Below are 27940 nucleotides of genomic sequence, written 5' to 3'. Positions count from 1 at the left end.
TGGTCTGCCCCTCCCCACAGGAGGGCCACAGGTGTGACCCCTTCACTCCCTTTTGTTTCTGGACCACAAGATGTTTTCCAGCCCCAAGCAGTGCCCTTGGTCCTGCACACCATTCTCCAGCAGGAACTATAAACATTGGGCATTATCAGTGGTAGAAGCAGACAGTGACTGACAAACATGACATTAATTTCAGCAAGTGCAGCTACTTGGAAGAGACTTAACTGAAAAGCAGAATTACTAAAAGAAAATTTGTTGTATCCTGCCTCAAACATGTATGATATAATTACTGTGGAAAGATGTGTGGGAGAGCTTGCAGAGACCTCGTGCAATGAAAGGGAAAGGTGTCATGCTCATATAACATATCCACAAGGAAGCAGAATGTTATTGCTGTTTCCATTTTGGATCAACAAATGTCTTCTGCATTCCCCAGGGCTGCCTCTGAGAGGGGCTCTGAAGCTATCTGTCCACAAATAAAGCAGTTCAGTCCTGGTGGAGAAAGCACATGCATGTAAAGGTGGTTGCTGTGCTGGCAGCAGGGGCTGAACACTGATATATAACTTCTCTGGGCCCTAAACTTGCCCCTTTGTGCTTTGCTGCGAGATGGCACGTGGGCAGCTGGGCTGTGGGCCCTGAGGCTGGGCAGAGGGGAGATGCCAGCCCTGGCCCAGGCCTTCTGGGTGCCCCACTGGCCAGGGTTTGGTGCCATACACGAGGCACAGCCTCCTCCAAAAAGCACAGCAGAACATCTGGCCCGAGTGTTTAGTGCAGCACCCAAACATGCAGCTCTTGCGCAACGACAGGAAAGTGAAAATGACTGAAGACAGCATGTGCTAGGCACACAGCTGTGTCCTGACAGAACAGGAAAAATGTAGCAACTACCCCTGTCTCTGGAGAAAGTGAAGCAGTTCATCTTAAAATATATTGCTTCCCAAAATCGTTGATGGAACGATGTTTATGTGGCATGCAACTGTTTAGTGTCCTCACTTGCAGGGGAGCATATTAGGTTTTCTTTGCAGGTGCTGAGCAGCATTACTCTGTGTTTGACTTTGCTGGTGAGTGCTGTAAGGAGTGTTACACATCATGGAACAGATCCCATCATCCTCCTGCTTCCAGCTTACCCTGCAAACACCTTCAGCAACTGCAGCAAGGCTTCTTCCCAAGTAAGGACAGCACAGTTTGGCTCTTCACACCAATCTCTGCTGGTGTGAACTCCAGGGTTTTACAGCCTCATGAATCCCTTTTTATCATTATCAAGCACCGAATGTCCTTGTTTTACAGTATTAAATGTCCTCTTTTAGAAGAGAATGGTGTGCATAATTTGTTCTTCAAAGTGCTTGGGCTTCTTTGGGAGAGGATTCCTCCATGTGCAATCCTGTATGCAGCAACTATGCTTGACAAAGGTCTGCTTAACAATGTCCTTTCAGACTCAGATAAGTTTTGTAATGTAACCTACACACTTAACAGTCAAAAGATTTGTTTTCCTTTCAGATCTGTGGTGATAGACCTGCTGCACTTTGGGACATGTGGGCTTTTCTTAGGGAAATGATACAACCCAAGGGAGTTGTTTTCAAGGGTAAGTCCAGAAAGACAGATTTTAGAGTATGATACTAGATGTGCTATATTAACTGGGGAGAGCCCCTTGAGCATCACTGGCTCTCAGCCTGGGATCTGGCAATCTTTAATCTGATTTTATTTTGATCTTTACCCCTTCAGGAATGCAGAGATCTTTCTTTCATCCACTGGAACACTCAAAAAAAGAAATTACCCAGAAGAGTCAGGAATGTTTATTCCTTCAGCTCTGAGTCCAGCATGGATCTGAATTGCAAGACAACCGGTTGCTTTTCTAGCTAATAACTACTTTTCTGCTGAGATTTGATACTTTGCAGATAACTCTAGGACGAACTGGAAACAGGTAATGAAAACAGATAGGAAAGTTTTTAATGTTGGGCTGCTCTGTAGCTAATTTTGCTACAAAGGTACCCAGAGCAGACTTCATGCTGAAGGCAGGAGCAGATTTTATCCATGCCCAACCTGGGTGGGAAATCATGTTGCTGTGGATGGTTAAGACAGCAATTGTGTTAAGCAAGACTCTTCTAAGGCATACAAAAATCTGTAATTTGAGAAAATGTCAGATGTTGAAGGAACAGGGTGTGGATTCAGCAGGAACGTCTTTTGAAAGCCTCTGAATAATTCCTGAGGAATGTTCACAGGTTTTCCTTGTGTTGAAGAGCTGGTGACAGCACTGAGTACTTATTCTGGTGTGTCTGGGCACTGGCAACACATGGCCCAGTGAACCAAGCTGGATGTGGTTGGAGACACGTGAAGAATTGAGAGGTTGTTCCTGGACCTCCCTCCTGCCGTGGATCCCATAATAAATCTTTGCTGTGTTCTTGTTGTCACCTATAATCTTTGCCATAACATTACTGCAGGTACAGATGTCAGAGCAGCTGAAAACATAACAGTAAGTTCAGTAACATTTAATATCCTCTCTGAACAGCTTATCATAAAGTAGCACAATGCTGGCAGTTGACATCTACAGCTGTCGTACAGAGCATTTCCTTTGCCCTTGCTCCCTTTGTGTCTCCAAGCTCTTTACAGACCCAATTTTTAATGACAGCACAAAGAGAAAAATCTGCCTTTAGTTTCTTTGGGGTCTTAAACCCTCCCTGCCACTGGTTAAGACGAAAGATATTCCAAAGCAGCAGTGGAGCTAGGTCAGAGGTAGAGCAGCAAAGCAAGGTGTAGGTAGAGCTGTGTTCTCCTTCATGTGGTGACCAAAAGAAGCCACTGAGCACTTTCCTCTTCATGGGGGGTGTCCATATGACTCCCCAGAGAAGCAGCCTGTTGTAGATCACTCTTATGCTGGCTCTTAGTGGCTCTTCAGGCTTCAATCTTCATTCTCTGCCTGGCATGAAGCATTTACCTGCTCTGTAAACAAATTCATCCCATTTCACCTGGTGGAGGAAGCTGCTGCTCAGCCCCACCATGGCAAAACTCGCTTTATTTCCTCATATGAACTCCCAAAGCACATACTGATCTAAGGGCAGGACGTACTTGCAGGCAGTTGTCTAGCACAATGCTCACCCTGCAGAAGCACAGGGATTTTGCAATAAAGTGATTGTGCTTTCTGTAGTTAGGAAATACTGGAAGGCAAGTTAAGAATCTCTCTCCTGAAGCCATTTTGCCAGAGTGCTCACTTGCTGTAGGCAATGCCTCGTTTCCTCATTGGCCTCATCAAGAAAGCTAAATGCTCTAATTAAACTATTACAGGCTGGTCTCTTGCATTAGAAACATCAATCCCATTAGATCTTTTTACCATCCATGAAAGTGTCTCCAGCCTCCACAGTTTTCTGCTCTTGCAGCCCCCTTGGCAGTAGGATGGCACCCTCCTGAGGGCATGGACTTTGTTCAAAGGCAGAGGTGAGGCTCCAATTGCTTTTTTATATCTTTACCTGGGAAAACCTAAGCAAAGTATCAAAGAGTACCACTTCCATCCTCACACCCACTTCCCCTCTGTAAGCTCTTGCACTTCTGAGTTGAATGGAGGGACGTTGTGGGGTTATTTTTGGTTTGTTTGGCTTTTTTTCAGAAATAAAATACTATTTGTAGCTCCTTGGAGGTTGCTGTGTGGCTGAAATACTCAAAGCTCAGGCTGCAAGCCAAGTTACAGATACTCAGATCTGTATTCTGACTTCTGGTGAATGCATTCCAGTTAGAAAACAATGACCTGTTTTGCAATATTCCTCTTAAAACTGTTCTGAGCAAAGTTCTTAGATTGGCTTAATGATTTTATTTTTTTACTTTTGGTTAAGTCCTTAAGTGATAGAATAACTCATCAGACCTTTTCTGAAAGAAGAAAGAGGCCACCTAGTGCTGAATTATAGGCAGCTGCAGAAAACAATCTTGGAAGGTAATAAAGCCTAACTTCAGTGTAATAGTTACACTATTTGAGGGTTGAGTTTTTTTGTTGTTTGTTTGGGTTTTGGTTTTTGTGTGTGTGTTTTTTGGTTTGTGTGTGTTTGTTTTTTGTTGTTCTGGTTTTGAGGTTTTGTGTGTGTCTGTCTTTGTTTTTTTCTTTTTAACCTAGTTACAGTGAGAGCAGAGTTCAGGTGTGCATCACTTCCCCAAAAAAATTCTACATAAAAGTAAAAGGTAGAATAGAAGACAAGGTAAGATTCCATTTAAGGTCACACATTGATAAAATCAGTCTGGTTCTGTGTTTTTGAGGCATTAAATTGTTGTTTTCCAGACCAGGTGAGAGTAGCAAAAAAAAAACTATTACTTTTTCAAAAGTTGCATCACTTTGGAGAAAAAAACCCCCATATTTAAAGGATTCCATGTGCCAAACTCCACAGGTGTGATAATTGCTTGATAGTTAAATGAAATCTTTAATATATCTGGAAAATTCTTGTGGCAGTTTTGTGGGGCAGTTCCAGACCTTTTCCATATTTCAGTAGAAGCTCTAACTCAGTTTGGCACCTATGTGGGTATTCAGTGAATTTCAGAGCAAAGCAGTTTGTTTTCTATTTGCTGGAATCTGAGTTAGTCAGAAGAGGAGGAGCAGCCCCCAGCGCAAGGTTTTGGTTCTTCCCAGTTATTTGGCTCATAGCAGGTCTGTCCCAGGTGTCCTGTTAGAGATGTCCTCTGTCCATGTATAGGACAGCTCACATAGGATACTGTTAAGGTTAAGGTTATTCTCTCTGCCTGTCTAATTTCTGAAATGCCAAGATTTTAAGACAGGAGGGATGTTTGTAATTATCTGCTCTTATCTCCCACACAGGAGCTTCGTGACTTAAGTCTTGCTCCAGCCAGGACTTGTGGTTGGACTTAATCAGTGGTTTTCTACCTCTTTGTAGACACAAGTCCATTAAAAAAAAAGAAGTCTGATGAAAGTGCAAGCCCAACAGAGTAGGAAAAGGCTGTTGTTTTAGGGTTGTTCTTTGTAGACCCTTAGAAGGAGCCCACTGGTCTGCAGGGACCACAGACAAGAGACTGCAAACCCCTGAGCTGTGTTTTCCAACAGATTGGAAAACCCTGACCTGTGTGATTGAATAAGATTGTGCCATGCTGACAACAAAAGTGCCTGTGCCAAGGTGCACACAGGCAAACCCAGATGTTTTCAAGCCAAAAGGTGTCACAGGCACTAACACTGACCCTCTTACGTCTGCAGAGCGGGGCCTCCGCCCAGAACCATTGATATCCGTATCATTTGCAAACCAGTTCAGCTGATGATGGAGAAGGAAAACACTGACTGCATGGAGGTCATCAAAAGCTCTCAGAAATACTTCAGGTAAATCCACTGGTCTCTGCTGGTAATGATCTGTCTGGGAGGAAATGTTGTTTGTGGCTCGTTAACTTTGTTAGCAGGCAGCAGGCAACTGTACCCTCATGTCCCCTTCCAAAACACACTCTGGGAATAGAGCACTATAATTCGAGTCCACAAATGATGTGTTAAACATTGTGTTCATTGCAGGGAGCAGTCCCTCCCCTGGGGAACTTCTGGGCTGCAACTGAGCAGTGGACTCCTCTTCCCAATGTCTACAGTCCCAAGCAGCAAATTTGTGGCATCTTTCAGTTGTACCTTTAATAAAAGCTGTTCCATCCTCAATCAAAGTAAAAGGGTTACTTGAGTAAATAAATAGCACATGGTAGAATTATCAGCAGCTCTCCTTTCCCAGTGCTAAGTTCTGCCTGCAGAGTCCTCTAGTGTTTGCTGTTATGTTCAGTTGAGGAAATGTTCGTAAACCCTTTAGTTACAGGAACTAGAGGAATGCCCCAGAACTTTCCTGATAAGCTTCAGAATTTCCCAGTAGTATTAATGGCTTAACTTTCCACACCTGAAGAAATAATACAGATAAAAATTGCACACAGAATGAACACACAATACCAGAACAAAAATACATTTCAGCCAAGAGGGAACGTTCTTCTGGACAGTTCTTTTTAACAAGACACTACCAGGTTTTTTTCCCATTTCCAACAAAAACTAAAGCTAATCTTGAGGAATCTGATGCTGCCCTTTAGTTTCATTCGTGACAGTAAGTCCTGATGAATGGGAGAAGCACCCAAAGCTTCACTTTGCTTTCCCTTTCCCCTGCTTTGCTGTGATGCCAGCCTGCTACCAAAGCTGTCTACTGAACCTTAACCACCCCTGCTGTGAGTGGGGCTTGAGTCAGTCATCCTGGTTAGTAACGATCTCATTGGTTCTACTTTTCTTTTTTCCCCACCTTTTCTACTTTGCATACTTTTTACCATCTCTCCAACTTCCTATCTGACTCACAGCTCTTACAGAGCTTTCACATCACATTCCTCAGAGCCGAGGGTAGATTTAGGGTCTGATTTTGTCTTTTGGCCCCTGTGCCGTGGCCACTTTCCTTCTCCTGACCTTCCTTTGTTTCAGTAGAACTGGTTAAGCTTTATTTTTGTTTTCCTTTTGATAGAAAACACCTTTTGCTGAGTGATTTTATTTTTTTTTACACAGGTTGCATATGCTCAGCCCCAAGACTTGGTTTTCTACACTGAGTTTCTTCAGAATTTGTTAACATTGTCCTCTTCCTTCCCTCAAACCCTGTTACACAAATGCCAGGAACATCCCGGCACTGCTCTGATCATATGTAACTGTTACAGGACTTAACACTGGGATCCTGCCTTGTACTCCACTAAACAAGCAAATCACCTCCTTTGCCTGTCAGAGGTTGCTGCCTGATTTACTCAGTGGGAAGCTGTGGCTTCTTTCTTTCCTTCCTCCATTTCAGCATCAGAAACTGAAGTTTCTTGCTGTTGGAAAGGTTTTGTAATACCAGGAAAGCCAGTAACTCTTCTTTTAGAAGAAAAAGTGTGGGTGGGCTGTCAAGGCACCTTGGACCACCAGCATCAAATCCTCTTTCTCCCTTTTCCAACATGTAGAAAACAGCTTCTAACAGAGCTTCCTCAGGGAAGAGAATCCAGTCCAAAAGGCTTGCAATTTTCTTACTTTTTGGCATATACATTTCTTTAAACTGGTCCACTGAGATAAATCCAAGGAAAACCCTAGATCAACCATTATGCCTGCATCTAAATTTGTCCCAGGCTCTGGTACTGGAGAAGAAGACACCTCTGCAGAGAATCTTTCTTTAGGACCTCCTAACTGTCTTTCTGTACTGGAAACCTAGTAGTGTCCAAGATTTCTGACCTAATAGCTTTCTAAAGGTCAGTTCTTTTTTTTTTCAGAGCCTTCTAAACTTCTTGTGTGAGTCCTAAAAAGCGATTCTTTGTGTAGGTGTAAATCTGTGAATGTTCCTCTGGTTCCCTGCACAGACTGCACAGAAAAACTACCCCCCCCCCCCCAAAATTATGCTGTGAGAAACCTGTGATGTAGTTCCTGAAGAGCTGGTCAGGTGTTGCATCAGTGTAACCCTCTAAAGGTTTTGCTGCAGGCCTTAAGCCTCTAAACAAGTATTTATCTCATTCTCAACAATGTTCTTTGGGACACCATCCAACACAGTCAGTGGCAGTGTTTCTTTTTCTTTCTCCCTTCAGGTGTCAGGTCACAGGTTTTCCTGTCACTTGTTTTCTTGATGAAAGGGAAACTTGCTGGGAGAACCTGGGAGGGGAAAAGAAAAAAAAAAAAAAGTCTGCTGTTACATTTACCTTCTGATGGAGGGAGGGAGAGGAACTGGTCAGTGTTTGTTTTTGATCTGGCAGCCAACATGTTCTTGGTTATGTTCCAATTTCTTGGAGCTTTGTCTTATACAGTCAGAAAACTCTCCCTATTGAGCAACAGTTTTAGGCCTCCTCTAGAGCATGACTACCTTGGAAAGGTCCAGCTTGAGCACAGAGTAGCTACAGGGCAAAAGGACTGCAAATCTGACATCTGCCTCGGGCTGATCTGTGGTAGATCTGCTGGGAGCAGTTTGGAGGAGATGACACTGTGGTCCATGCCTGGTTGCTGCACTGTGCTCAGCTGAGAGGTCTCCAACACCAGTTAAGGAGAACTGTGCTCACCAGCTCTGGTGCTGGGAAAGCAGAGCCCCAGATGAGTGGGAACACTTTCCAACTACAGCTATGTGCAAGTCAAAGTAGGTCCATGGACTGTGGTGGGACAGGGGCCTGGGAAGAAGGAGGAAGTATCAGTCTGACCTTTACGTTCTGCTTCAGAAGAAACTCCTTTATCTTGAGAACTCCTCCTCCCCGTCCTCCACCCTTTCAGTGAGGTCACTGTAGCTGAGGAATGTGTACATGACTTTTGGGAGAGAGAAAAACACCTCACTTCCACACCCAAAAATAGCCCTTAGAGACTACACTTTCCTAAGACTTAATAGCATGTCACCTGTCAGTATCCTGATAAGTTAATGGACGATTAAATAGGATCTTCTGTTCCTAGTACTCCTCCCTAGTCTTGTCTGGATCTGCTTCCAGCTTCTAAGAGGCTACCAGAAGCTCAGCTTTATTGTCTTGAGGGGCTTCAGAGTCCATGGGCATTCCCCTTGTCTTGACATTATTACTCTCAGTGTGATCCTTGAGGAGGCATCAGGGAGCAAGCTGGGAGCTGGTCAAGCTTGGCTTTCAATGTCCTATGAACATGTGCCAGCACCCCACAGCTGATGGACTAACTGCTCCCAGTCTGAGCCTGGAATTACAAATTCCAGGGGAGACTAGTGGGTGAGGAAACGAAGGAGGTGAAGGAGATGTAGCTTTGGGTTGTATGTTGGAGAACATCTGCCTCTTTCCTCACTGCACTCAGTCTCTGGAAGGGATGTAGCAAGAACTCTGTGTTCTGCCTGTGTTGGGGCACATCAGCTCTGAGGGCTGAGGACACACACACCTAGACATCCAGCTTCTTGCAATAACCACACATCGTTTTTATACTGTACTAGTCCTGCTGGTGAACCAAACAGGTGCAAAGTCTGGAGTTGCTCTGCACCACAAAGTGCTACTCCAGGAGAGTCTCAGGTTAGGTAGATCACTTAGCAGCTATCCCTGTTTCATACAGGGGGCAACAGAAAGTTGAAGTTGCCCTCTCAAGCTGTGTGTCTGCATTCCAGGCATATCCCAGCCTTCCACGGGCTCCTTGGTGGCTGCTGGTGAGGAAGATGATGGAAGCTGGTCAGCAATGAGTCTGTGTCAGGCTCAGGGTGGATGTTTGTAGTTCCAAGTTCCCTGATCTGTCTGGCAGACCCTATGGTCTCTGCTTTAAACTGTGTAAGAATGCTCTGAAAACCATCAGACAGTGAAATGATGCCAGTAACACCATTTATCTCACCTGCTTTTACAAGGCAGTGAGAAAGGAAAGTTTGTCTGTCTAGAAATTCTGACAATTCTTTTCTTTAGAAGCACTATGAAAAGCTGATGTATTTATTTTATTTTTAGTTTATGATAGTAAATTTTTTCCTGATAAATTTTCTTGGAGCAACCTGGTCTGGTGGGAGGTGTCCCTGCCCATGCAGGGGGAGTGGGACCAGATGATCTTTAAGGTCCTTTCCAACCCAAACCATTCTGTGATTCGATGAAACCCACCTAATTAAAATATATTTATTAACTACATCAAGGTATTTAATGACTTTATCACTGCAACAACATTAAACTCGATATGTTTTTAGTTCTACTGGACTGAAAGGAACATTAACATTGAATTCATATAACTCGAACAAATAATTTATGTAGAGAACAGATACAAAATTAGTGCTGACAGAGACCCAGTCCACAACTCCACCAAGTTACTGCTCTTTTGGAGAATTGTTCTGTGAGTAAAGTTCCAGCCAGTTCTAACAGCATCAGCAGGAATGGGGCTCGTGGGCTTTTCCCATCATTCTTAAGTCTCTAGGGCAATTCATTTTTATAGGAACATAGAATTAGGAGCATCTTTTAATGAGAAGTGCCACAGCTTTTCATAGCAAGGTGGTAAATACAAACAGAAAATTCTGAAGCAAGAAAAACATCTAGTTGGGGGGGTTTGGTTTGGCAACTGCCAGTTGTTTTTGGCGAGTAGTTTCTGAATTCAGCCTTGAAACTGCCACGGGGATGGTGTTACTGGGAGCTGCCCGTGCCCTGTAAGGGAAGGGCAGATAATTGGTTTCTCCACAACACTTCTCCTCTGCAATTGCCTTGGGTCCAGTCATGTGGCTGCAGGGCAAGAGGGACTGTTTTGGTATTCCCTGTGGAAACACTCAGACTGTCTTTTCCTGGAGGTGATGAAATCCTGATCCTGCAGTGCCAGTTCTGTTTGCAGCTTTCTGGTGTGTGCTTTTGTTTGCTGTTCCCCAGCCTTTAAGTCATTTCCACAGGGCCAGGTTGGGTTATTACTACACCGGGGAATTCCAGCTCTCAGGTGAATGAGTGGTTCTGACCTGACAGTTATTTCTGGTCTTTTTTGCCCGTTTCTTTCCTGGAACCCCCCCCCTTGCCCTCTCCCTGACTTTGGCATTCATTCAGTGATTATCTGTGACCTTTGGAAGTATTTTCTTGCCAAAAGCCTCACCAAATTCTCCTTACCAGCTCAGTAACAATGTCCCTCAGTCAATCCAGTGCTTGAAATAGTAGTGATTATCAGTTTTGGTTTAAGCTGCTTTCTGGCCACAACTTGGTACGTGCCTTCATACAATATTATTGATCATCTATGATTCCCTACTGGATTTCTAATCCACATTTTCTATGGAAGGACACTATATTTTACCTATGACAGATTGAAACTCAGCCCCAAGCCCTGGGTTGCAGTTCAGAGCTCTGGTTCTGAATGTGTCCAGTGACTCTGCTTCTGAACTTAATCTTGTTTCCTAGTTGTTCTTCAGATAAACTGGAATTCCTATCACATTTCAGCCCTTCAGACAGTAAGGCAGCTGATTGTCTTTCCTCTACTTGCAGTCCCAAGAACAGCTTTTAATTCCAAAGCTTAACTTTCTGGTCCTGACAGCCATCCTAATGAATCTGCATGTTTATTGGTGTCTTTTCAAGATTAAAGGGGAGCATTGTACATAAGCAATCATTAATTCTGTACTCAGTAAACTTGGGAACACTGATGGATTTGGGGTTTTTTGCACATTGTTTAATTCAGAAAACTCTACAGAGAGCCTTTCTGGAAGGTGTACAATATACAGAAATACTGCTTTATCAACAGTGAGTACAAAATGTCTTCACAACGTGCTCACAACTCATCCCACCACCTTCACAGGGAGATCAAGTACTCAGTGGGAAAGTCCACTTGAGTCTGAGAACTGAAAGGTGAGCAAACTTCCCTGTGATCAGCATCCAGAAGGTCTATATAGCATAGAAGCATAGAATCATCCTGGTGGGAAGGGACCTTGAAGATCATCAAGTCCAACCATAAACAGGCACGTGAGACCTGGGCAGAAGCAAGGACGTTAGATCACAGGAAAGAAGGGGTTTTCATGAGTGTTTGGAACAATATGTGAGAGTTTTCACAGACTGCAAAGAGCTGCTTGAACAAATTGTTCATTGTGTAATGTGAGGTTCATTTCTGGTGGCGTTGCTATCAGAGGTTGCACCAGTCAGAAAGTCTGTATCTTGAGAATCCTAGGGAGTAAAATCTGGGAGGGTTATAATTAGCAATGAGCTTAATGACCAACTAATCTTGATGGCAATGGAAACTTCCTGATTAAGAACATTGTAGCAGCTTATACAAGTTATTTCTTTTGGTTTACACATTCTACTCTCAGCAGCCTGTGTGCATCTGTGGTCTTGTATGATTTTTATGGTTCTTCAAACAAACTATCTTTAATTATATTGCATTGACATCACCATTTAAGTTTCCCTCCTATATGTACACACGGTAAGAAAATCAATGTCAGAAGCAGAAATGAACCTAAAAGAGCAAACAAACTCCTATAACTGGTGTTGCTACATTTAGGAAGACAAGATTGAGACACATACCAGCCTTGACCTGAATGCCACAGTGATCATGATGAAAGAGGACAAGAATGTGTGCAGCTCCCACAGGAGCTGACACTGAACACTGCCAGATGGCTCTCCAGCCTCTGCGTTTCAGTGGTGAATCTGCTCCTGCCACCCACCTTTCCTCAGCAGCACAAACACCAAGATATTTGTCTTCTTTACAAGGATGTCTTTTATTTTATCTACTGCAGTGTCACAGCAGAGGTGTCAGAGAATGCAGGAACTGACGTGCATTGTATGTATGCATCAGGGTCTTCTAAAAAAATAGGCAAGAAGCACCCCAAAGTATGTAAGTCCTTTCAGTCTTTATATCTTTAGGTGACTGTTGGGTTGCAGTTTTTGTGAGAGCAAGTTTTCTTCTGAGAAGTTCAGGATAGATATGTATATGTATAAATATATATATTTATATATATATTTAGTGGAAAGTATCTTTTCTTGGCCAGCTTAAGAACCCAGCAGGAGGTGGGAGTTAGCACCTGTAAAATATCTCCCTTCTGTGAAGTGCTTTACCACAGCAAGTATCCAGGGAAAGGAGATTTCATTTGCCCTCTCCCAGCCACACATGGAACGGCTGCTCTGCCTCAGATCAGATTTCCTGGCTGGCTCTGTTTCTGTACCCATCAGCACCCATCTGCCTTCAACCAGCATGACCAGCAAGCTCCTGGGAACCAGCACTGTCCCTCAGTACATCTGGCACATGGGCTGAGGCCCTTTCTCCACCAGTACCAAACCAATCCAACAGCAATAAAATGAAATGGTGAGATCCTACCCACACTTGTTTATAGCTGGAGTTACCTAAAGGTAAGTCTTCTGATAACCTGCATGAATTAGGGGCAGATACAAGGGCAGGGAACAGCAAATGTGAGGAATGGGATGAGGAGGCTTTCTCAGGGAGGGATGTCACAGGGAAGGAGCAACTGCAGGGGAGGGTTCTACGTGTGCTTTTCCCCAGGTATGACCTTTGCTGCACATGAGTGTCTCTCATCTCAGTGTGTATCTTGTACTTAACATTGTTCTGATTTGGATACTTTGGGAGAAGATGGTTCATACTTCAAAGGTTCTTGCTCCTCTGTTAGTTGTGATCTTGAGCTCCCTTCTCCTTCCAGGGATCCCAGCAGTGCCTGTGTGCTCAGTCCAGTGGGAACAGCATCTCCCTCTGTGCTCACACACTCTGTCACCATGATACCTTGGGGTTTTCAGGTCAGTGTTGTGGGCACTGCAGAAACACATGCATGGAAACTTTTTATCTGTGTAAATAAAGGGATCTGCAGGGAGAGGGACAACTGCTCCCTGGCCAAGATAACCAAGGCTTTTGTGCCAAGAATTAGATTTCCTCTGCCTGTTGCCAACTCCTCAGCACTCTCAGGCAGCAGTTGCTGTCCAGTCCAGCTCCTGTGCATCCATTGCCAAGGTGTCTATGTCCAGGCAGATTGCAAATGAGAAATGGTGGCTGCAGTGGTGTCTGTATCCCAAAGCATGTGACTTCCAAGATCTCTTTTGTGCTCAGTAGGATTTTGGACATGTTATTTTCCCATATGCAGCCTTTGTCTAGCAGCAGCAGTGAAGCTAATATTTATTGTAGGCCAATTACTTATTCAAAGAAACATTTAAATTGTGGTAAAACCCAGGGCTGGATCAGGTGATGGCAATGGCAGGAAGAGAAGGAGAGACCAAAATGAAAGCAAAAAATGGTTGAACTCTGCTGCTGGTTCTTAGGTAAGAACATTGCAGGTCTTTACGGTGGTGCTGGGTGGGAAGAGGAGGCTGCTGGAGGCAGTGCAAGGAGAGATTTTTTTGCAGGTGTAGGACATAATTTGTTGTGTTAATCAATACAGGAACTTCCTCTTATCTGAAGAGAAGGAAGTTGGAAGAAAGACAGACACCAGGAGGAGGTGAAATCCCTCTTTACTTAGGTCAACAGAATATCTTATTCTGCATGTGTGTGGTTTCCACAAACACTAGGCTGGTTTTCTAGGCTGGTGGGAGTTAGTGAGCTTGATACTTTTGTGGCTTAAATCTTCATAAAACATCAGTCAGATCCTGTTTGAAAAAAATAATAAACCACTATTTCTCACAGATCTTTCAGCATGTTCCTCTTGGCTCTGGAGGCATTTTGCTTCAGGCTGTTGGGAGTTATTACAAGAATATATTGCAGTTTGGAGTTGGAAAGAGAGAGCTGTAGAAACATAATTGATTTGTTAAAGATGCTCATGATGTTGTGAACATTTGATTTATATTGTGGAGTTGTCTGCTTGGCTTCTCCTGAGTAGAATCCAAACTGAAAAAGGAGTGATTTTGAGTCTTGCTTTCAGACTTGGAGTGCTGGTATGAGCTTCCAGTTCTAAGAAGCTGAACCTAATTCTCAGCACTCTAATTTGATCCAAATTCAGGCATGAACTTTTTTCCCATTTTGGAATATCTCGGTGAATACAGAGAAATAGAAACAAGTTTGTACTGGGGTGCCAAGTACAAACAGAACGAGCTGTGAGAGGCATAAAGCCTCTCACCTTTGCTACAACCATAGCCTGGCCCTGATGAGCTTTTATCTCTGAAGGGCATGAAACAATGGTCTTCTGCAATAATTGTTGTCTTTATGACACTGTTCCTCACCTGCAGAGCACCTCTATTGCAGAAAGATGCCCCATGAAAACAGGAGAGTGCCTCTGAACAAAGGACTATCATGATTTTATGATTTTGAAAATTGCATTAATAAAAAAATAACTGAAACTGAGCACACAAAAAAATTATGTTGGGCATTAGAAAATATAATTCTATGGAAAGCCAACTAAGAAAAATTAAAGTCAGCTCAGGAAAGAGACAAACTAACTACACCAGCTCAGTACTTTGGAAGTGGTGCAAGTATTAATGAATAGATGAAGCTGTAACTTCAGACATGCTACAAATTAGAGGCAGGTGATCATGCCAAGTTGCCACAGGATGTTACCAGACAAAAACAGAATTCAAGTCTACAAAGGCAAACCCAGTGTTGCAACTTATTTAACTTTATCAGCATTAGTAGGAAACATGAAATTATTTAACATCAGAATTGACCAATCAACAAGAATATTTAATTTGGGGTTGCTCAGAGAACACTCAAGATAGCCAAAGATGTTTTCTGCTGGAAAACATCATCTTAACATTCAGTGGAGACTTTAATTTTTGTTTTCCACATAGGAGACCTGAAAACAATTCTCCCTACCAGTTGAACTAGAGTTCCCATTGCTTTTGATTTCTTTTGTCTGTTTGTTTGCATGAGGATTTTTAGCTTTAAAAAATAGTTATGAATTTTAATTCAAAGCTGAAGTTTTTCAGTGGTATTTTTTTTTAAGCAAATATCTAATATCTTTCCCTTAAGAAAAGGGACTTGGGCATTCTTTACCTGTCCAAGAACACCAACAGTACAAGATGGTACAAACTGGTACAATGCAGCCCTCATCACAGCCTCTGTCATCCAGAGCTAAACCAGAGGCTTGAACAGAGAGAAGGGCCAAGAGCTGCTCCTTGTGCCATGGGTGGGGACAGAGCCAACCCTCCTGAGCCCCTCGTGTGCTTTTACTGGGAGGAAGATGTAGGATAAAAACTTGCAGTGAGCAATCCAGCACATTCCTCCTTGCTGAGCTTGGGTATTTCCTCTCATTGCAGCATCAGGCTCAATCTTGTTTTCACCTTTTGGTTCCAAGACTGGGCCAGCCCCCTGCTCCATGTGTGTTTCACAAGGTTCTGGTGACCTGATCCCCAGACCTTGGAAGTATGACAATCTTACCTACTTTGTTGAACTTTTCACTGGTTGGCCCTTACTCTGTGACTGCTGCAGGTGGAATTACTTGTTAATCCATTTTTTTCCATCTTCCTGCTCACAAGTTTATGGGAGGAGAGGGTTTGATAAAGGCCTTGAGTAAACTCCTTTGGGGTAAAACAGAGAAGGGAAGGTTATCTTGGGTTATCTTTGTGTCTAAACTCCAGCCACTTCTATGTAAATAAATTACCTTCTAAATGCCAGGCCAAGTAACTTGAAGGAAAGTTTAAAAAATAAACCTCACACCTTTGAAACCAACCAGCTAGAGAATAAAAACAGCCCAACAATTGACAGTATCTGGGAGTTGCCTTTTTCTGCAGCTCCGTGACAGGTATTAAAGCCTCCTGTTTCAACCTGCCATGGCTTCACAAAGTGGTACCTGCTTCTGGGAGTCCCTGAGCAGGGAAAAGCAAAGCAGGGACACAGCAGGACATGGGCTGCAGCCACTTAATGCCCACCTGTGGGGGTCTCTCTCGTTCCATCCGTTGGTGAGCATCAACAAATAGAAATCCTGGCATAGTGAGGTCACCAGAGGGATTGCCCAGGGCTCAGTTTTAGAAGCCCTTTAATGTTTTTATAAATGATCTGGATGCAGGAATTGAATGTGATTTTTGGGCTGTACTGTTGTTTTATCCAGATGCTGAGTTTTGTTCATAGACACAGTCAAACCGCACGTGTAGGACTCCGTTCCAGTACCTGAATGTTGCCACTGAATACAAAGCATTATTCCCAGCTACCTCTGAAAGAGCTCCTCCCTGGAGCAAAGAGGCATCATTCCCAACATTGAAGGCTTGCCAGCGTGCAGAGGGCACACTCAACACATTCCCTTGCCAAATGTCTCGCGTCAGATGCCCAAGAAACAAGGTCCCAGACCATTGCTGCAAACTTGGCCGAGGAGGAGGGCTGGCCTTGTCATCAGGAGAAGCAGCCCAAGGGGTTTCAGTGCTGCCAGCACAGCTTAGTTTCTCCAACAACTGTAAACACAAGTAATCCTGCTACAGAAAGTAGTTGTCATGGAGATTCTGGAAGAGGAAGAAGTAGGTATTTATACAAATAGTTTTGAGGTCATCTGAGTGTCTTTGACCAATGTGAGTGACACAGGCTCCAAGGCTCATCTGAGCTTTGCATACACACAGGTTAGCTTGGCATCTCATTAGAGGGGTGGGGAATGGAGTTAGGGTTAGTCAAACAAACAAGTTACTCTTGTTATCCTTCTTCCACAATTAAGCTTGAACTTTGTCTCTTTCTCACCATCCTGCTATGGAATTGGAATTTCTGTTGTGATTGCACGTGGCTTAGGTTTTATGTATGTTGGTTAAATGGTGTTTGGGTTACGTATCAGTCAGTCCAAACTGGAAGAAACAGGAGCAGATGTGTGAGGAATTAATAGAATCATAGAATGCCAGGTTGGAAATGACCTCAAGGGTCATCTGGTCCAACCTTTCTAAGTAATGCTACAGTTTGTATGACATGGCTAATTGGTAGAAGAGAGAAAAGGAAATAGCCAACACACACAAACACACCTTATCTACTACATCTGCAAATTCTTCATTCATGACACAAAACAAGTGTGGTCAAAAGCCTTAGAGGCTGCAATTCTCAATAAAGGTGAGAGAAGAGACATTGTGGTCTCACAAAATAACTTCTGAAATATATTTAGATCCAATGATAGATCCAGCAGACTGACCCAGAGGTAGTTGCAGAGGGATAACTGCAGGGTTTGGGTGACATCACAGAGCTTTATTATTTCATTATTGCAAGGTTTCATAGTGTCATCACAACACTTGTGCATGTGATAGAACCACCATTTGTCCAGGCGTGGGGTAGACAGCAGTGACTCTGGGGCTAATAGGTGCTGTGATTTCTTGTTTTAATGGCTCCTGTCAAGGCTTCAGTTTCCTGTGTCTTTTTACTGAATCTGAGACTATTTAGTCTTTTGGAAAATCAGTTCTGATGACTTTGCAATTTGACCAAGATGTGTCCCACCTCCAGTGACTTCCTCCCAGACACTTTGGTCATTTTAAACCAGACTAATTTGATCTAATCTTCTGCAAATATAGTTTAGCTTGTTTTGTCTCCAGTGGTAAACTGCCTTCAAACATAAAAAGCCCCCAAAACAAAACCCTGCATAAATAAATGTATTAAAGTGATAAAAGCTTTAGACTTGCTGGTTCTGCTGTATCACCCTCCTGGGATCAACAGTTTTCAATTGGCTGGAGAGGGTTTCTCTTCTGTTTGGACTCTCATGTAAACATGATGCTTAGATTGTCTTCAGAGGTTGTGTCCTTGTCCTCCTGCACTCTTTGACACTGCCTGTGATTACTCATGTTCAAAGAAGCTTAAGCCAGAGTGGAAGAGTTGCAGAGAAGGGATGTCAGAATGACCAGAGGAACTGAGATGTGACTAGAGGAATTTGCTTTATTTACCTTAGAAATGCCTAAGCCTGAAAGGAGATATGATAGGTCTCCATAGACAAAGGGCAAAAGGAAAGATGGGAGGGAAGAAGGGGAAGGGGAGGATAGCAGCAAAGGAGGGGAAAAAAAGCTAATTAAGCACAAGTATAGTTGATAAAAGAAGGATGTTTGGACTTCAGAGGTGTCAGACTGGAACAAAGCTCTGTCTGGAGGAGCAGGGGAAAACATTAACTGATTAAATTGAGGTTTCATCACTTTGAGAGGGGAATGGAATGACTCTACTGTCCATAGCATATTGGTTTGCATGATCTCGACCTGCCCTTCCCAGAACCTCTGCTTTTTGTCCTCTGACAGCACAGTGATCTTTCCTGCTAAAGACACCACTAGGACGAGCCCTTCCAGATCATCCATTCTAACAGGTCTTTATAGAAATGTTCAATTTTATTTTTTTTCTGACTCTGTAGTAAGAATGCTTGATACCTTTTTTTTGGTAAAGAAGAAGACCCAAGTGCCAAGGTGGTAAATATCTATACTATTTTGGAGCAAAGCTAGCAAGTTAGCCATTTGCTGCCTCTTCCATCATTTGTGACCTTAGTGTGCCTGTGAAACCCCTGACCTTGTGGTGTCACCTGTGCCACATGGTGAGTGGATTCTTGTGTTTGCAATCTTTATCTTTCTAAGTGAAAGGCATAAAACAGGTGTCCATGTCATTAAACATTGTCCTTGAAATAGTCTAACTAGTGGAGACATTATCTGGCCTTGATTTAGGCAGATAAGGAAGGACCAGACCTCAATCTTTACATAAACAGCCAGCAGTAACTCTGTGCCAGGATGGCAGATTGAACTCTTGTCTAGGGTTCAGTTTCCTCTCCACCATCCACACCCACTTTATCAGGCAACACATGCCCATGAAGAAAGCTATTCATTGCCCAGTGAGCCAGTGAATCCTGAAAAGCCTTAGGAAACAATCCTGATGTGCCAGAATGTACCAGTGTCCAATTTAATTGGTATCACCAATAGTCATTTAGTCTTTGATAGGAAAAGGTTTATTTCACAACATCAACTTCCTCGTAAACTTGTTGAGGTTAACAAATGAGTACACCTATTTGTCTAGTGTCTCAGCCAGTTGCCTCACACACACCCAGAATGAGCCCCAAGTGCATGTCATTTGAATGCACATGAAAAAACCATGAGTGTCTTATCTTGGAAGCAAGTGGGTAAATACAAACCCCCGTTGTTTGGCTTGATTTTCTACCACGGTGTTTCCTCTTCTGCTCAATGTTCACTTGGCGAGGAGTGATAGTAGTTAAAGAAGTTTGGATACAAAACTGTGTCATTTAACCTGTAAAGAAACACCAAATACTGGCAAGAGCCAGGAACTGGGAAGCACTGAAATGTCTGAAAGAGGAAGGCAGCCAATATTAACCCTGTGCTGGAAGGACTCCACGTGTTGCCCCTTGTACTACCAGTGCTTACTTTAGTATCAGTGTCATCTTCCTGCTGCACACACACCTGGAGCCCTTCCTCAGTGTTCCAGTGAAGGAGGCAACCATGATTTACACCCTAGGAAGATGCAGAGGATGTCTTGTTCTATCTCCAAGCATGCATAGCAGAACAGAGTGTCCTGGTTTGGACCAGGATAAAGCCAATTTTCTTTCTACTGATTTTTTTTTCCTTCAGTGAACTCTCACTTAAGCAGCACAGAGGTGACCAAGGTACATGCTGAACAATTCCTTCTTCCTGGAACTACATTTCAACATCAAAGCTCATTTTCTAGGGAACAAGTGAAAAACAAAAGCAAAAAAGACCCCTCACTCCAAAGCAGAACACAAATTTTCATGGAACTAACAAAGCTCTGCCTAAAAAAAAAAGTTTCTCCTACCCACAGAATCTTGTATAAGCAAGACTGGCATGTTTCCCAGAACTGAAGGTTTGCTGGTCCCAGAACCAGTACTGCTGGAACCAGTGCTTGTAAGGTTACCCTTTGGTTGGTATCTACCACTAGGATGACTTCAGTGAAAAGCTACCTTGAAACACCAGCAGCACAAAGTGGCATGGGATGAGTTAATGAAATTGTACAAATTTACAATCAATAAACATAGGATCTAAGAGCTTGGACATGAATCATCAATTGAAAATGAAAATTAACGCTCAAAAATTGTTGTTTCAAATGAATCAGTTTCTCAACACTGCAACAGCTCTGGAGGGTTTGTACCAAATCTTGAAGTATCAGCTCAAATGTGCTTGGAATCAGATGGAATAACAGAGGGAAGTTTCCCAGGATGTTTCCCAGGACTCCTGGCATTGGGCTGTGCAACTGGCAAAACAATTATGTGACATGATTGTCAGCAGGACAGAGCCTGATTTGGTTAAAGCATCTAACCACATCCCATGATTAGGTTCTTTAATCGAGGCAGGTCCTCTCCTTTCCACAGCCTGAAAAGATGAAGCTTTCACTGCAGACCTCAGGCTGCTAGGACATGACAGAAGTGCCTGCTCATGCTGTCGTGGGAGGTATGGCTGCAAAGCAGGTATCTGGATATGCAAACAAACAAATCTCTGTGACCATTTCTTGGTTTTGAAGGAGCCATCCTGTAAACTCTGGGGCTTGTTACTATTTTTAACCTCCTAGTGGCTACCAGGAGTCAGCAAGAAACCTGTGCAGCCTCTTTACACAGTCCTAAAAGCAGCTGCACATCCTCAATGCTGCATGAAACAGTTCTAGACTTTTCGATCATGGACAGAAAATCTGGTTCTCTCCTGCAGCTTTTGCAACTGTCTGTAAAAAAAACCCAGGTGGAAGGTGAGCCCTTGACAACTGAACATCATCCAGCCATCACAGCCAGGTTTTCACTACAAACCGAGGCATTTCTCACAGCTAGTCCTCTACAGATCAGTATTTACTGTTCATCACAGATTATATCCCAACTTTCCAGAGCTACTCAATCCTCCTGTCCCAGTAATCACTGCTGTTGTGACACGTCCTGGTGTCCCTTGCCAGGTTCTTGCTTCACGGCATGGAAAGGATGTCACCACTGTTTCTTACTTCACATTCCTACACTCCTGTGCAAACTTTACTCCCTTGCTTGCCAGTCAAGGAGAGATTTGTGATGAGGAGTGCGGGAGATTACTGGATTTCCAGACCAAGATTATGCAAAGAAGTTATTGACTGAAGAAAACTGTGCAAAGCTTCAGGATCCGTAAGGTGGCTGAGTGCCATCAGGTGCTGGTAACTGCCCCAGATTGAAGGAAAAATGTGCCTTCATAAGTATTTTTCACTTGAACTTGTTAAAACCAGCTACAAGAAATGCAGGCTCTTTGAGAATAAAAAAGGAACAGTGTAAAACAACATGTTCTGAAGAAGATTCAATCTCTTCAGGCTTGAGCACAATGCAGTGTATATTTTTTAGTCCTATAGAGTAAAATATTTGTAGAAGTGGGCACCCTTCACATTGCCAAGCAGCTGTAACCTGGTGGTATAATAATACTTATATAATTATAATTAAATTACTAGTAGTGTATTAATACATTTAGCCATTCAGCAGCAGCATTCTTGTAAATGGTAGCTGTACATTTTTCCTGCTAATTGTAGCAGTGCTGTATCTTTCAATCTCTTCTTATATCTGAACTAAAAAAGATAAACAGTCTTTCTCTGTTCGTTGTGCAGTGGTGTTTGCCACGGAGGGAAAAGAGGTAAAACTCTATTTGTTCCATCCAGAGCCCTGATCCCACAGAACCCACAGACCCTAAAATGCTGCCATAAGATGTAAATAAGCTGAGTTGCCAGGAAAGATGAATTTTTACTCTGCATGACTAACAGCAAAATGTCTTCTGAGAATTTCCTTTCAGATGCACATCTGCACTGAGACCTCACATCAGGACTCCACTCAGTCCCTTAATGTTCTGAGACTCCTTGAAGTCTGACTGAGACTTTGGCTCTTCCTCAAAATAAATTACCAACCCAGAGTGGCAATTAAGTGGAACTATAATCCCTAACTATAATCCTAGAAGTCTCATGCTAGGATGCTGCCTAACCCTAACATGTTCAAACTCTATGGTCCCTGTGTTTAGGAATGGGAACTCAGGCAGCCTGGAAGATCCTGAGGTTCCTCAGTGTTGACAGCTCTGAGTGGCCTAAATAAAATCATTTTTTTAAATCAGAAAATTGCATCCCTTTGGCTGTTGGGGCAGGTGCTCTGGGAGCATGCTCAGGGGATGCACCTCCAAGCAGGTGTTGCCACTGCCCCCTTGCTAATGGCACAGCCAGGTGAAAGGGGGAGTTGCCTTCACCTCTGTCACCCAGCCAAGGTTCTGGCCCTTTCACTGAGCTTTTGGGGCCAGATATGGCTGCTCCTGATACTGCTGGAGAAGAGGAGGTGCTGGACTGTGAGGATGGGCAGTTCAGAAGATCTTGAGCCAGAGAAGGAGAGTCTCAAGGCCTGGGAAGGAAAGTCAGGGGAGTGGCAAGTTTTGTGGCAACCAAAGCGTGTGTTGTGGGTATTAAAATAATTTATGGTGTTTGTAGTTAAAGCTTTCTCCAAGTGATTATGGGTCGGCTTTCTTCCCTGCTTGAGAGGAATACAAGTGTTGTCCCTGGCTTTAAAGGGGAGGAGGTTCTGTGCTGAGAATCAAGGAGATTATGGGTTGTGAGATTCATGGGGTCCAGTCCTTGTGTCCACTGTTGTTCACATGTTTCCTGCTCAACAGGCTCTGCATAAAACATTTCACCTGTGCCTTCCTCTTTGTAAAAAGAGTGTAGAAAGACCAATTTCTGTTGCAAAGGATTTCTAAGGCAATTAATGGAAGATGCTGTAGAAGCACTAGATAGTAGTGGGAATAAAACTAACACCTCTATCATTCCTATTCTTTTGAATGCCCTTTTTTAAAAAAAATCCTGAAGATGTTCATCTAAGTAATTTTTGTTTTACTGTCCTTGTAACTTTGGTGGCTTGGAAGCATGGAGAAGTACTACATTACAGTGGATAATAATGTGTGAATCCTGCTTTTACCTTTTAGATTGAAATTGTTTTATTGTAATGGGTGATTTTATGGTTTTATTACATAATGCAGGGTTGTTTTTTTTTGCTTATGTGAGAAGTCCCACTGGTTTGGCTGAGCTATTTCTGAGAGTAATTGCTAACATGCAGGATGAGCTATCACACAAAGGAAAGTGTTAACGGAGGTATTTCCCTTCCTAAGATGTTGGGCACAGCTAACAGCCTGACTGTTCTGTTGTGAAGGAGAACAATCATAGGGATTGTTCTCTTAGACAACACATAACTCCATGTTAATGTATACGATTACCTCAAGGAAAGGTGAACTGAGCTGAAAGGTCTCTTTGCTCTGTGGTGGTCAATGCCTGTATTTCAAACCATTACTGTCAGGCAAAAGCTCCTCAGGGATAGTCCTTTCTGTTATCTTCTGTGAAAAGCTGTTTTGTGTAAGTTAGCAAGAAGGTACAGAACCAAAAAAAAAAAACACCCAGACAAGCCACCTTCCAGCATCTCCTGGCCTTGCTGAGCTCCACAGACATTGGCACTTGACACTGGGGAAGAATTTGAAAATTAAACTGTTAGTGATTGATGAACTCAGTTCAGCATATTTGGTAATTAGGATTGTACTCATGCCTAGGCTTTATTTTCCTCAATTAAAAATGACTCCTTAGTTTCTCCTGGCCCCACCTCTGACACATTTCCCAATGGACAAGTCGTTGTAGTCCAGCACCTCCACACTCGCCAGTCATTAAGTTTTGATAATCGCAAGTTCTCATGTTGTTATGTCTTCCATGAGATGATACCTGGGGTTTTGCATTGATACAGTGTTTCAGTCCTTCAAAGACAAGTTGAGTGTGCTTGGAGCGTGCCTCCAGGGTGGTCAGGGATGGGATAGGTGGAGTGAGACCTGCCTGAGTTGTCTCGGACAGGCTTGGATGTTTTTTTGGCACCAGGCTGCTTTGTCCAGGGAAAGCTGAGATGCTCTGGATCATGTCTGGAAGCAGACCTGGGGGAATTAGGAGCCCTGGGCTGCAAATAAAGTTGTTCCCTGCACTTTGGTAACTCTCATGCAAGTCAGTATTTCAGCAGAGATTTTCAGAGGTTTGCACAGTTGATATAGACACCCTCTGTTTAATCCTACTTCAAACACCTTAGTCCATTTTTGGTTGCTTTGCTTCTTATTGTAGATGGAACTCTGTGTTTGAGAAGCATCCTATATTCCCATATGACAACTTTAGTATTATCAGCCAAATGGACAAGTTCTCAGAGACTGGGACATCTCATGTGGAGATCAATGGACCACAGACACAAAACTGACAATCTCACAAATAGTCTTGAAAACATCTTTATTAATTTTATGGATGGAGGCTTGTGGCTCCCTTTGGAGTGCCAGGGACAATAAAATCATCTTCCAAACTCAACGTAGTAGAAAATCAGTACTGAAGAGCCTTTCAGTTTTACTGGTATATTTGAGCAAGCTTATTTCTGCCTTGTATATCTCCTACATGCATATGTAAAACCTCCCCATCACTACCTTGATTAGTGTGTGTTAGGTTAACTGCAGATTGCAGCCTGCTAAAAACACCTGAAGGCAAATCTGCTGCCCATATAGTCTCAAGCCTTTGCCCTCAAATATAAAAAGAGATTTTCCTGGCAGTGTGAGTTAGCAGGCTTAGACATTTTGTATTTACAGCACTTGTGTAACTGTTCTGTAACAAGGAGATACATGAGTGAGGGAGCTTTCAGCTGCCTCTTCTAGATTATGATAGCAGAATAGAGGCAAGTAGCTCAGCAGGAATGACCTTGTTGCCCTTATCACCTCTGACATGGCCACACAGACAAATCCAAAAGTGCTGAGGTTGGGAAAAAATCTGATCAAGCACCAATCATTGAGATTAGGCCAATATAGGTGTTGAATATGATTACATCATGCATAGGAAAGTGTATTAATTAGTATTATATTAGTGAACCAAAAGCTTCAGGCACTGCTGGAAACTTTCAATGCCTCTTTTCTAAGTTTCTGAATCAAAATTTATTGTATTTCCATTTCATTACACCTTTAATAAATAAAATCTGAAAAAAACCTCTCCATCCTCTCTTCTGAGCAGGAGGGCCACTGCTTGCCATGCCTTCCTTTTGCATACACTTCCACCTTGTTTACATCAGGCACACACTGAAAGAATACATTTCTCAACAGATGGAGAATGCTGCTTTGTTTTCATGGGTTACTTGACCAGTTATTGGTTTGGGTTTATTGTTTGTTTGTTGTTTTTTTTAAAATTGGAGGATAAAGTTTTGGTCTCAGTCACCTACTGCTCAATTCACCACCAAGGAAACTGGATTGCTCATTATCACCTGGTTTTTAAATTGAGGAGGATGCTTTCTTAACCAGAAAGCATTGATTTAAATGTGAACTATAGGGCTTGATTCTGTTCACATGTAGAGGAGTGAATAATTCCTTCAGCAGCAGGAGCCAACACCCTAAATTTTCTGCCTTGATTCATCTGGCAGTTCATAGCAGTCCCTTCCAGCTTCCTGATCCTCTCCTCTAGAGAGTTCTATGTGGTCGTGGGGTTCTGGGTGAGAGTCATTACATGCTGCTGGGGTGGTGAGATGGTTTAGGTCATCTTCCTCTGATCCTGACGGCCAGCACAGTGTGGTGGTTTGGTTTTGGTTTGTTTTTTTCCTTGGTTGTTTGTGGTTTGCTTTTTTTGTTGTTGTTGGTTTTTTGAGTTCTTTTTGGAGGAGGGTTGGTATTTTCAGGGTTTTTTTTTCTTTCTGGCTGCATGTTTTACTGCTACCTGATGTTTGCCTGTAGCTGTAGGGAAGCTGCTGTGCTGATGCTGGAATAAAATGTGAGGAGGCTGTTTCTGGTCAGCCAGCAAATACAGCTATGTAGTTCTTCACCACAATTTTTGGCATGTAGCATCCCTGTGCTGCTGGTGGGTTTGCCTCTTAGCCTTACAGAACAACAGTCATTATTCCTGCACTTGGGCTTATGCTTATTTTGGGCTCTCAGCTAGAGTAGACATTATTTTGAATTACATTATTCATGTCTGGTAGGTGCACACTTCCATGTGCAGCTGATGGTGCTGCTTGATCTTCTCTGGATCGGAGAAAAGTTGATTTGGTTTGAGATGCATGACTCTTTCTCCAGGACTCGTGCACGTTAGAGATGGCAAGGCTGCAGGCAACTCTTGTGCTCACTCCTGGCCCTTTTCTGGATCACTGTTTCCTAGAGAGGACTGCCTGCCTCGTAGGCACAGCAGTGATATCCTCTTACCACTTGAATGCCAGGATCAGTGCTGTTCTAAACACTTTGCTCTTATGTGCAGAGGGGGTTTTCTGGTGTTTAGTTCCTGCCAGTCGGGAGTGGGAGAAGTAAACGAGCCCCAGCTTTGTCTGCTGAATGAGTTTTGAGTGTGTGTGCCGGGCACGCATCCACTGCTGTTGCAGAAGATACAGATTAAGAAACAGAATTTACTAATCTTGCTCTTAAATAAGCACACCAAACACAACTGCTGCTTTGCTCTAGTTGGGTTTGTCTTCGCTGAGGGCAATAGCCAACATCTGATAATTGCACTGGTGCAACCAAACGGAAAACATGGGAGCTCATTGCTCCTAGGAAATGGCCAAACTGTTTGCTGTGTTGTCAGAATGTTAAGGTTATCATCCCCTCCCCCCGACAACGGATGAACAGAGTGTTCAGTAGGTGGAATTCACAGTAATCCAGGCGTGCTTTCCAAACTAAAACTGTTACTTGGGTACCTCAGCTATGCTGCTGGTCAGGCAATGGGATCTCTCAGCTGTGGCAGATGCAGGCTCACTCGGGCTTGCTGGTTGTTATCTCTGTTTCTAACTGAGACATTCCAGTGGTAAATGGCTTGCAGGGTGCTTGGCCATGGGTGGCTACGGCAGCTGTGAGGAACCAGCCTTCAGGGCTCAACCTGATGGACTCTAGTGAATGCAAACCCAAGTGCTGTGCTATTCAGCTGCATAGCTAACACAGAGGAAAAACAAAGCCCTGCTCCAGGCACAATTCTCTCCTTAATGATACCCAACTCTCACCTCAAGAATTTTGACAGTGCTGTGATTTTTATTTTGCTTTAAATACAGAAAATACGTTAAGAGATGAAACTTCCACATGGTCAGAAACACAACACATCCCAGGAGTGATACCTCCAGCACAGTTTTACTTTTCGTCATCTTGAGTTGCACAGAGAGGATGCCACAGTCAGTGACTCCCCAACATTACAACATGCACTTAATCCTAATGGGGGAGAGGCTGTGGCTAACAGCTTGTTTTTCATCTCATCTCATTTCTAAAGAAGCCGATACCAGTTCTCAGTCATGAGTTTGGAAGAGAACTCACAGCTTTTGTCAGGCCCAGCACTGTTTACAGGAACATTTCCGTTTCCCCCTGGGGAGACAGTGTCCCACAGATACTGAAGTTGCCCAGAATCCAACCCAAAACTGTGCTATCTCATCTTGTTTTCAATTTGTAACTCAGGTGAGGATTGTCAAAAAGGTTCACTTAGTTTCTGCACAGTGAGATAGTCTTTGGAAGAACATTGACTGATTTCTCAGTGTTCTCAATGTGGGTGACTTTTGTATTGTTCCATGCAGAACCAGCCTGAAGGTTTGCATTTGGCATTCAGGCTTGGCCACTTGCTTCCAGAATTCCCAAGCAGCCCATGAAGGAGCATTTTCACAGATTTTATTTTATTTTTTTTTTAAATATATTTATTGTCCCCAAAGCTTGTGTCCTGGCAGGACACTTCTCTGGTGCTCACTTTTCATTCCAAAGATGGAGTAGCTTGGCATCCTTCCAGTTTCTAAAATAGAAGTCTCCT

At 43.2% G+C, this 27940-nt stretch overlaps 1 protein-coding gene across 8 annotated transcripts in view; it reads left to right on the top strand.

Annotated features, from left to right (window-relative positions):
- Positions 1–1172: 1172 nt before the first annotated feature.
- Positions 1173–27940, top strand: part of SLC6A14 (solute carrier family 6 member 14) — a 43101-nt gene continuing 16333 nt past the window's right edge. For 2 of the 8 annotated variants that reach the window (XM_051630603.1, XM_051630596.1), the window contains exon 1: positions 2685–12684. Coding sequence is in view for 1 of the 8 variants with exons in the window: in XM_051630595.1 (XP_051486555.1) it covers positions 18398–18512 (115 nt within the window). In the remaining 7 variants the exon portion in view is untranslated. Of the gene's footprint in view, positions 1574–1713; positions 1913–2684; positions 12685–18358; positions 18513–27940 lie in introns of those variants that run through there. The other 6 variants (XM_051630600.1, XM_051630597.1, XM_051630598.1 and 3 more) reach the window with 6 other exon arrangements.

Source organism: Apus apus, chromosome 12 (genome assembly GCF_020740795.1).
Source record: "Apus apus isolate bApuApu2 chromosome 12, bApuApu2.pri.cur, whole genome shotgun sequence".
NCBI lineage: Eukaryota > Metazoa > Chordata > Aves > Apodiformes > Apodidae > Apus > Apus apus.
The sequence above is the reverse complement of the archived record's forward strand: the minus strand, read 5'-3'. Positions and strand labels throughout refer to the sequence as shown.